General features: G+C 37.3%; 2 protein-coding genes across 3 annotated transcripts; one reads left to right on the top strand and one right to left on the bottom strand.

Moving 5' to 3' along the window:
* Positions 1-69: 69 nt before the first annotated feature.
* On the bottom strand, positions 70-3,035 carry BDBG_02645. Of its 2 annotated transcripts, none has more exons than XM_031720887.1 (6): positions 2,838-3,035; positions 2,613-2,752; positions 2,334-2,511; positions 1,734-2,224; positions 1,432-1,622; positions 70-1,325 (listed from the first exon to the last, which is right to left on the bottom strand). In XM_031720887.1, exons 1-6 carry the CDS (start codon positions 2,944-2,946, stop codon positions 1,274-1,276), a joined length of 1,161 nt encoding a protein of 386 aa, XP_031577222.1. In that variant the 5' UTR covers positions 2,947-3,035; the 3' UTR covers positions 70-1,273. The 2 variants fall into 2 exon arrangements, with proteins under 2 accessions (XP_031577222.1, XP_031577223.1); XM_031720886.1 differs by having other exon boundaries at positions 2,817-3,035.
* Positions 3,036-3,104: 69 nt separating this feature from the next.
* On the top strand, positions 3,105-5,408 carry BDBG_02646 (L-lactate dehydrogenase (cytochrome)). The gene is made up of 3 exons (XM_002627929.2): positions 3,105-3,808; positions 3,880-5,055; positions 5,147-5,408. The coding sequence occupies exons 1-3, from the start codon at positions 3,667-3,669 to the stop codon at positions 5,356-5,358; spliced, it is 1,530 nt and encodes a 509-aa protein (XP_002627975.1). The 5' UTR covers positions 3,105-3,666; the 3' UTR covers positions 5,359-5,408.
* The last annotated feature ends 5,263 nt before the right edge of the window (positions 5,409-10,671 follow it).

Raw genomic sequence — 10,671 nt, forward strand, 5'->3', positions numbered from 1 at the left:
AAATACAAGGGAAAATGAAAAAACAATACCTTAGGAACCCACTTGTTCTTTTTTTTTTTTTTTTTTTTTGGGGGGGGGGGAGAGGAGGAAAAGGCGTCTCCCGCGAAGGAGTTCTGAGAGGAAGCCGCTAGATAAACATGTCCTAGAACCTGGGCGGCGGCATTCGAGACAGAGAGGTTTTGGGGGCGATTTCTTGACAGATGATTGAAGGATACCGGGAGTAAGTACGGAGTTAAGCGGACGAGGACTACCTATGTAGGTAGCGTCGAGGCGGAATGTCGTAGGCTATCCATAGACATTACACGAACTTTGATAGAGGGTGCGTTGCAGATCCATAGTAAGGAGGTAGATCTGAATGACAATGGCGAGCTTGGGTGGAGTTTTGAAGAGACGCTGCTCTTTGGGCACGGTGCTGAGGGAAGGCTGAGGGAAGGGAGAGAAGGGAGAATGGCAGCGGGGAGGATTGGCGGAGGGTGAAGTCTCAGTCGAAGTTGAAGTTGAAGTTGAAGTTGAGGCCGTTCGTGGAAACAGCGGACAATTGGCACGCGAGCGGCGAGACAGCTCAAGCTGTGCCGGAGCTGGTTGTTCCGGCCCCGGCCGCCACACCTTCCGCAGCAACCGAGAGGGTCACGTGGCGATAGCATGTTTCGGGAGTGCCACCGCGCGGGGAGAGAGAGAATAATGGCGGGGAATGAATGGATTCATTATTAATTGTACAAGTCGGATTATTATTAGATATCTATGTACATACATATCTGCTTTGCAGTTTTTGTACTCCGTAGAAAGCGAGCTAAATATAAACTCAAAAAGCAGATATCCAGCTCGGTAATCGAATCGCTTCCACTGCAATTGCAAAACTAGAATGCACAGCCTCTTTGGAGGTTCTTTAAAAAACAAACCTATGGATGCGGGCTGCTCAGGAGCTTTTATGTTTCTTGCTCTGTTTTAGTTTTTTCTTTTTCTCTTTTCTTTTTCTCTTTTCTTTTTCTCTTTTCTTTTCTTTTTTCCTTTTTCGTTTCTTTTTTTTTCGTATGGTAGTTGTGGCGAGTGCGAGTCGCCTAAGCATCCATGCCCAGCGGCGCTTACCTTAATCGTAATTTCTCTAGTTCTGCTTCATTGTGTTTCTAATCTATGTAACTAATAAATCCGATGTGTGCACTATCCAGCTCACTCACGGCCCACGTTTTATTTCCATTTCGTATGTATGTATGCACTGTACTTTCATAACTGTTCAGAGGCAAGTGGCGGCAGCCTGGTCTTTGCAAGAGCTTGCTCAAGCCCTATTTTCTCCAAGACCAAACATTTTTATCGAATTTTGCCAAGTACTATCTCAGAGCAGGACATCACCCCGGTTAGCACAAATGTGAATACATACATGTTTACAACCAACTATTAACGGGGCAATTTGGAAAAATATGTTAAAAAACTTACGTTTCGCAAACCTCTTCGACAGATATGCCCTTCAAATTCGCAAGGACTTGGGCAACCTGGTAGATGGCCATAGGCTCATTTCTACCCTTTACCATGCAGCCCTTTTGCCATCTCTCTTTTTTGAATGATTTCGGTAACGGTGGGGCGCCCTCAAGATATTTATAGGAAGCATGTGAGGGCCGGATTTCACACTGTTAAGCAGTAAGTATACTCGGTATATAAGTCGCGTAAAATTTGAATAAGGAACGAATGTTAACCAAAGGAAAAAAAATAAAAAATAAAAAATAAAAGGTTATACATACCCAAGGCCCATCGGTTTCAATCTGTATCCGTTCAAGGGGCATTGCTTTAACAACTTCCAAATTCTCCTCCGTCTTAAGACTACACCCGTTCACACCAATATCCAACCCCAAGGCCACCAACCGCTGCATCTCTTCCATAGTACCAGTAAAGCTATGCACCAAACCACCCTTAGGCAACTTCGCCAGACGTGGGGTGAGCAGCCGCTCGAAATCCTCGCTAGCAGCTCTCGAATGCAGGAATAGCGGCAGTTGGATCTCGACTGCAAGATCCAGCTGTGCCTCGAAGTACTTTAATTGCTGGTCCTTGGGCGTGAAGAAAAGGCGGTCATAGTCAAGACCTATCTCGCCGAATGCTGCGGCATGGCCAGATGCCTTGGCTTCGAGCGCGAGTGTCCGCAGCTCTTCTAACATCTTCTCTGGGCCTTCTCGGTAGGAGTCGAATAGTTTTGCCTGGCAGGGGTGGACGCCGACGGTGGCGTAGCAGATACCGGCTATATTAATGTTAGGCGAAAATTCGGGTCGATCATGGCCATTGTGGTTTGTGTAAGGTTGGGGGGAAGAGTTGGTCACAGCCTCACAGGGAGGTATGCGAATACATACGATGAGCTTTGGCCATTTCTACAGCATGTCTCGACTCGTCTAGGTCAGAGCCTGTGACCATAAGTTTTTGACAGCCGACATCCAGTGCCCGCTGGATAATATCATCCAAGTCATTTTCATGAACCTTTTTTCCGTGATAGACACCCGTGAATACTGGGTCCCCAAGGTTGATTGCAACCTGTTTCGTAAAAACATTTAGCGGTATTCTTCTTGCGAAGTTTGACAGGGTGCGCCTGTGAAGTTCAGCTACGCAAACAAGAACATGTGATGCGAACCTACGTCGGCATATCGCAGCTGTTTGATAGATTCTCCCATGCTGGCTAGAGTAACCTCACTGCGCCTTGACGGGAAATAATTCTGAGTGGGCGTGTTTACACAGTTCCTTATTGAGTCATACCGCAGCAATAAATTGTGATGTGCTATATATGGAGATACAAGCAAGTGAGAATTATATCGAAGGCAGAGGGCAAGTATCTCACTCACCTTGTCGAGGGGTAAGCTTACAACTCAGCACCGAATACGTTCTAGCTTTTGGAAGTAGTGTATAACGGAAGGGTTTGCCAGCACGAATTAACCCGACATAGAGAGTCCTTAACGAATGAGACTGTATCATTTGATCACTAAATCTCCAAATAATGAGTTGATATTTTGTTTCCAAATGGTTTTGATATTGAATCCAAAGTAAAGTGCAAGGGAAATAGGAAAATAGTATTTCCGGAAGAAGTGCATATAAAGCCCTGGGATGTGGAAATCAGTCATTGTCGGCCAAATCTGGCTCAACGTTTTTTACCTCCACGACCCGACCATCGCTTCACTTCAACGCAGACTCTAATAGGAGGCTGGAATTTCAATATCTTTCTCACGATTCGCTCGGAACCATACAAGTGGGGTCTTTGCTTGTCTCAACGCTACCGCTCGGCATCGCGAAGCCTGGGGGCCATGGGTTCTATCCCCACAGAATAGTATGGCGATCCCCGTTCGGCATCTGTCATCGAGCATGATCTCCTTGCATCGTAAATCCCCAGCCCATCAGCGAAGTTCGATCTTATTTGAGTAAGCCTCGTCATTGATACTCTTGAAAAAAACAAAGGCCTCTCTCTACTGGATATTCAAGACAAAGACCAGAAAGAAAATTCGCGCTTCAGGGGTAGTGGGCTATTCGCGACTCCGCACTTGGTGACCCGACAATTGCAGCAGCTCTTTCATTTCTTTTTCATTGATTCCCCCGCCGTCAGAGATTCAGAGGATCGCTTCATTTCGTGCGGTCAAAAACGGCAGACTTCCCTATGGTTTTGGCAGAGAGAAAATTGACACAACAAAATTTTGTACAATCATGTCGAAGTCTAACAATAAACCCCATATCTCCGCACTGGAAGTTGGTGCACATAAGGCAGCTAATGATTGTTGGATCGTTGTTGATAACCAAGTTTGGGACGTCTCTGACTTCCTTCAAGAGCACCCTGGAGGGCCTAGCAGTACGCACCGCGATCCCCAATTTTTTTTTTATATTTACTGTGCAGCGAGTTATATTGACGGCTTTTGATAGTTATCCTCAAGTATGCCGGACGAGATGCAACAAAGGCATATTCGGAGATTCACCCCCCAAGTCTCATTGAGAACAGTCTTCCCGGGGATAAACTCAAGGGTGTTCTAGACCGGAACACCATTGATGATGAATGGCTCAAAGAACCTCCCGAACAAAGCGTGAATCACCTGCCAGACAATGAGAAACCAGCTCTAACCACATTGATAAACGCCCATGATTTCGAAATTGTAGCCTCTAAGACAGCCACAGCAAAAACATGGGCTTTCTACTCCAGCGCCTCAAACGACCTTATCACCCGCGATGCCAACAAGTCGTTCTTCGACCGCACCTGGTTACGCCCCCGTGTCCTCCGCAATGTGAAAGAAGTCAATACCAAGACTAAAATACTAGGCTGCGATGTGAACATGCCCCTCTTCGTCAGTCCCGCCGCCATGGTGAAACTCATTCACCCGGATGGTGAGCTGGCCGTGGCCCGCGCATGCGAAACCCGAGGCATCATGCAGGGTATCTCCAACAGCGCCAGCTATTCTATGAAAGATATAACCGCCGCAGGGCCGAAGGCGAATTATTTCTTCCAGCTGTACGTCAATAAGGACCGCGCCAAGTCCGCCGCACATCTTAAAGAGTGCTCAGATAACCCACGCATACGGGCGATATTCATCACAGTCGACGCTGCATGGCCTGGCAAGCGAGAGGCGGACGAAAGGGTTCGTGCTGATGAAAATCTAAGTGTGCCCATGTCTGCACAGCGAGCGCAGAATGACTCGAGAGGTGGTGGATTGGGCCGTGTCATGGCCGGATTCATTGACCCGGCGCTAACATGGGAAGATCTAATCTGGGCACGCAAACACACTCATCTTCCCCTTGTGCTTAAGGGCGTCATGTCTGCTGATGATGCGATACTGGCAATGAAGGCTGGTCTGGACGGGATTCTGCTGAGTAACCACGGCGGCCGCAATTTGGACACCAGCCCGCCGGCCCTCGTCACCCTGCTTGAGTTACATAAGCGCTGTCCTGAGATATTCGATAAGATGGAAATCTACGTAGATGGTGGAATCCGTCGGGGAACAGATATCTTGAAAGCAGTGTGTCTCGGCGCCACGGCGGTGGGGATGGGAAGGAGCGTACTGTTCTCTGCAAACTACGGACAGGAAGGGGTGGAGCATTTGTTTGACAGTAAGTTTTTCCTGTCCTTACAGGACTGGCCGTTTTTATGTTCTAATTTCTATATGCCCCGTGCGCATATACTGACTGCTCCCCAAAACAGTCATGAAAGACGAACTAGAGGGTGCGATGAGACTCGTAGGAATCACATCGCTTGAAGAGACACATCCGGGCTTCGTCAATACAGGAGATATCGACCACCTCGTTCCCGATTCGGCCACCCATCCTTATGCTCACTCTGTGGCGCGTGGCCGCGGGCGGACCAGTCCGCCGTCGAAGTTGTGGAATGGAGGTGCGTATAGGGCGAAGCTATAGTTATTATATTCTCCGTATCTAGTTATATACATATATATAGTTAAATGATAACCGTGCCATGCTTACTCACTCTCTCTAGTGAGTGCGCCACAGCGTACAGAAAACCACACTGTACAGAAAATATTTTCAATATCTTCATTCTTCATCTTCAAATAATCATCATTAATTATAATCATGTCTAAATCTTCTAATTACACTGAGGAGCAGTTGTAAAGAGCTGTTGACACATATAAAAGTAATTCAAAATTAAAAATCACATCTCTGTCATGAGAATTCAAAGTCCCATATATCACCTTGTATGGGAGGATTAACAGGAAGAAATCAAGGACTATGAGGGTTTCACTGAATTGAGCATTGAATGACAGCCAGGAAGAGGCAATTAAGATATGGATTCATCAGTTGAATATTATTAATGAGGCTGTCTGCTACAGATATGAGCAGTATCATGACAGACAATTCCTTGCTAGTCTGAAGAGTGTCTGACTGTAAGCATTCAAACCTAGCACTGTGAGAGCTGGCTTTGCTGACTGTGAAATGTATCCAGTTAATCATGATATAATTCTCAATTGATTGAGACCTCTTATCATTGATGATGCTCTGAATCTCAACATATACAATGGTGATGATGATGTATGCAATCACTTTACCCTGTCATCTGCAGATCAACTGTCAACTGTCTTCTCTCACAATTAACCTTCTCAGAGATGGTTGTAAAACTATCAATGCAGCAGTCAAGATCTTAGAAGATGTGAAGAATACTCTTACACCTGATTTGACAAGGCAGTTGAACAAGATCTTCAAGAGTAGTATGATTCAGGTGAAATTGAACATGCATCATAAGAGTGAACTTGCAGGTCATTATCAAGTAAATAGACATCAGGTTGTCTAATTCTTCTGCAGGCAGATGCAAGTAGATGAAGTTCTCACTATTAAGAATGTCAATTAGACTGACCGTGTGACCGTGTCTGGAACCAGAACCAGATTTTTTGATAGTCTCATTATCAATTCAACTGATCTCATTACACAGTTTTAACATTAGGTAGTAGTCTCATACTGTCTCAGTGAGACTTACTGTCTACTCTTGTCACATTTTTCAAATGAGATCATGATTTCCACTTCTCAATTTAAATTATTTTTATTGCTTTAAATGACTTTAAATCTCATTTGAGTATTATTAAAAAGTGTTACTTTTTAAAAAATTAAAAATAGTCTAAAAAAAACCTTAAAATGTCTAAAAATAGTAACTTTATGTCAAGAATGAGACTAAATGAGATCAAATAAGACCACTTTCTCATTTTTTTCAAGTCATGATTTTATTTTAAGATCTTATATATGATCACTTTACATGTTTTTTTAATGACTAGTTTCAGTAGAATTCATATCAAGAAATGTATGAGATCAGATTAAATAGAATTAAATGTGAAATTCATGATTCTGATAATCAGTCTAATATCAATTACAAGATTACAATCTGTAGAGTAGATAAGATGAAAAAGATGTTTAATAAAAATCTTCAGTCAATTGAAATCAAATCTATAAAATCTATAGTTACTTAATTATAATAAGATAATTCTATAGAATCTCAATCTACAGTGAATTCTACACCTTCTAATGAGTATATAGATAATCTTTATATTATAGATAGATATAATAATGATTATTAATTAATTTTTAAAGATTACTATATTTAAAATATTTTCTTTACAGTGTGGTTTTCTGTACACTGTGATACACTCACTAGAGAGAGTGAGTAAGCATGGCACGGTTAGAGGCTTTTAACTAGAGTTATCACTTGTAGTGTTATTATTTTGTATTCATTTACAGAGTGAAGTGAAGTAATATATTAGACATTTCAAAATCTGATTAGAATAGAAGATGCTCATTCTGTGATATAATTAATTGAAAAAATGATTATAAAGAGAAAAATAAAAGAATCTTGTTTAGATAAGTAGAATGAAAGCTGGCAGAAACAAAAGAAGAGTATACATTATTCAAGATTTGAAACAAAACCCAAGTGAAAATCTTGTTCAATTAAATGTAAAAAGAAAATATTCTCATCTATAATACAGCTGAAACTAGAACATAGCTATTTCAAATCTTATATACAAAGATTTGATAATAGATTTGATTCAATAGAATGCTCATTCTGCAATGCAAATGAGAATTCTGAGCATATTGTAATACACTGTGTATTATTCAATAGTCTCAGAGTCAGATTGAAAGAGAAGTATGATCTAAATCAATTAAATATGAGATTCTTATTCTCAACTGAGACAGGAATTAAATACTTAATAGACTTTCTATCAGAAACTCAAGCAGCTATAAGAAAATGACTGAATTCAGAAATATCTGAATATGAAGAGAAGGAAATTGATCAGATATAGTCTGTTAAAACAGCTATATACTATCTTTTGATAATTTATTTCATTACAGTCTCTCTTTATTTTACTTTACTTTTTCCTTTCTATTCTTTTCTATCTATCTATTTAATGTGTCTATCTTTAAGACTGTGTTCTCTTTTCTTTTGTCATGATATTGTTAAATGGTTTCAAAGTATCAGAAGATGTTAAAATACTGCAATTTATAAACAGTTTTTGTATTCTGAGCTGGAATTTTCTGATTTTGTATATCTGAAATTGATGAATGTATAATAGTTAACTTTATAGATATAGGAAAAACCCTGAGAACTTTTAGTTCTCAGGTAGATGTCATAGTCTCTGACTGCATACATCTATAATTGAAGAATAATAATAATAATAATAATTGAAAAAATGCATATCTTATATGATCACTCATAGAGAAAGCTATAATAGTCTGTAATTATACTTCTACTTACTCACTCATCTCTAGTAAGTGTGTCATATTAAAATAATAAAAACACTGAAATGATAAAATTCTTATAAATTCTTAATCTTCATCTTTATTAATTAATTAATAATCATCACAATGTTGAATAAAGATAAAAATATTAAAGAGTGTATTTACTATTTAGACTGACTGTGTAACTATATCTGAAATCAGAATTAAACTTTATAGTTATTATATTATTTAAAAGTATTACTTCTGATTATAATTTATATTCATTACATTAATTTCAAATCACATTATTTTCAATATTAAAGGTCTCAGATTCACTTTTCAAATAAAAATCTAGTTTCAGATAAAGAATATATTTAAATTCTTAGTTACATTTTCATTCTGATCTTATTATTGAGAATGATATTAAATAAGATTATAAAATCATTTCTCACTTATATAATATTATAACATAGTACTTATTTATTGAAAATTCAATAGAGAGTATTATTAAATATTATTACTTTTCTGAATACAGATTATAATTTTTATAATTTTAATTTAAAAAAAATATAAAATATAAAAAAATTAAAAAAATAAAAATTGAAATAAAAACAAGAAAAAATCACAATGAAAAAAAATAAAAAGAAAAAAAAAAAACACACTTAAGATTACAGAGTTATAGTACTCTTAAAATACTTACTTCTCAGAGACTTTATAATATTTATTATTAATTATATATCTCTTATAGTAAGAATAATACAGCTGTGATAAGATATATCTAATATTATTAATAAATAATCTGTATATATCTGTATAAATGTAAATAATTAGAAAACATACACTTAAAAAGTATGATCAGAGTGAACTCTGCTGTTATTTAAATAATATTAAGAGTAGAATACTGAAATTAATAATTCTCTTTATTAATTTCATAGATAAGATGTATAAAGATAGTCTTAAGAAATATAAAATTTTCTAACTTCTAATGAAAATGAATTTTATAAAGAGACTCTATTTTCATAATATCAGAGACTGAGTATTATTAAAAAGTATTACTTCTAGATAATATATATATACTTACTGCAGTAATTTACTCTCTATATATATAGCTAAGAGTTATAGCTTTTTCACACTGTACAGCTCTGCCCCGGTGGCTGAATGGTTAATGCGGCCACCCGGTAGCGCCTTGGCGTGGGAAACCAAGGTGTGTGAGTTCGAAACCCGCAGGAGATACATTAAATCTGGAACCCAAGCACCTCAGGTTTCTAATAAATACAGAGGTGTACAAATCGCTTCAACAAATCACTCTATGTTCCTGGAATGAGAAGTTATTATCACATGTATTTAATTGTCACTTCTTTGTATTTCCTATGTTCTTGTTATCTTGATGTGATCTCAACACCTGTATTTCCTCCTGTATAATCAACACTTGATCTGTATTTAACATCATGCAAGAACTCATCATAAGCTCTGCTTGCATATGAGTATAATGAAAGAATAATAATAATAATAATAACTGTACAGCTCTTCTTAAGATGCTGTTACTAATTTATAATTCATGCAGTCTCTTACTTCAGTACATACTATATATATACAGCTCTATATACTGAGACTGTGTTGATTATTATAATCTAATGTAATACTTACTCTTCACAGATCATGTTTTATTTGAAAAAGAAAAGAGAATATAACTGCTGTTTTATTGAAAAGAGAACAGATAATTGATATTATAGAAGATAATTTAATTTCTTCTGTATTTAAAATTTAATTAGTCTATACTCTTTAATTTGAGAATTTCTGAGAGTGTTTTAATAGTTTTCATATCAGCTTGAAATTAGTGATGAGTTGAAGAAGAGAAAAGAAAGAAGAAAGAAATAAGAATAACTTATCTTTATAATATAAAAACAGAGAATTGCTACAATTATTCTCTTTAGTAATAAAGATGTGTTTTCTACATATATCTCTGATATAGATTAGATAATAACTATATACAAAAAATATTAACAGTGTATGTATTAAATAAAGATGATATTATTATATAATACTATAGCTGTTTCTGTACATCTCTGAAGACTGTTAATATTTTCTTTAGGTCTTTTTATATTTAATAAGTTAATAATATATTGAATCCACTCTTTCTTTTATTATTATTATTATTATTATCATTATCATTATTATTATTATTATTACTATTATTATCACTATTATCATTACTACTATTATTATTACTATTATTATATTATTACTAACTGTCTTCTCTGTCTTCAATCTCTTGTAACACTTATTAAAATTAATTATATTATCTCTCTTTAAATATTCTGTAGTTCTGTAAATCATTAAGGCATATAAGCACTGTCACAGATTGAAGAAAGAGAAGAAGAAGATGTTTAAGTAAGAAGAGACAGATTGTAAGACATGTTAAAATGTCTTGAAGAGACTATGTAAGAAAGTAGAATAATAACAATTTTAAGTAATACTTCTGACAAATTTAGACTGAACTAAGTATAGAAATAG

This window comes from Blastomyces gilchristii (genome assembly GCF_000003855.2).
Source record: "Blastomyces gilchristii SLH14081 genomic scaffold supercont1.3, whole genome shotgun sequence".
NCBI classification, from domain to species: Eukaryota; Fungi; Ascomycota; class Eurotiomycetes; order Onygenales; family Ajellomycetaceae; genus Blastomyces; species Blastomyces gilchristii.

Bases quoted from the DNA above. Each gene is read 5' to 3' on its own strand.
- BDBG_02645 (XM_031720886.1), bottom strand. From the start codon at position 2,946: ATGATACAGTCTCATTCGTTAAGGACTCTCTATGTCGGGTTAATTCGT. The intron at 2,753-2,816 runs GTGAGTGAGATA...CTCCATATATAG, and splicing joins TAAGCTTACCCCTCGACAAG to CACATCACAATTTATTGCTG. The intron at 1,623-1,733 runs GTATGTATAACC...ACTGCTTAACAG, and splicing joins TTGAAACCGATGGGCCTTGG to TGTGAAATCCGGCCCTCACA.
- BDBG_02646 (XM_002627929.2), top strand. From the start codon at position 3,667: ATGTCGAAGTCTAACAATAAACCCCATATCTCCGCACTGGAAGTTGGT. The intron at 3,809-3,879 runs GTACGCACCGCG...GGCTTTTGATAG, and splicing joins GCACCCTGGAGGGCCTAGCA to TTATCCTCAAGTATGCCGGA. The intron at 5,056-5,146 runs GTAAGTTTTTCC...TCCCCAAAACAG, and splicing joins GGTGGAGCATTTGTTTGACA to TCATGAAAGACGAACTAGAG.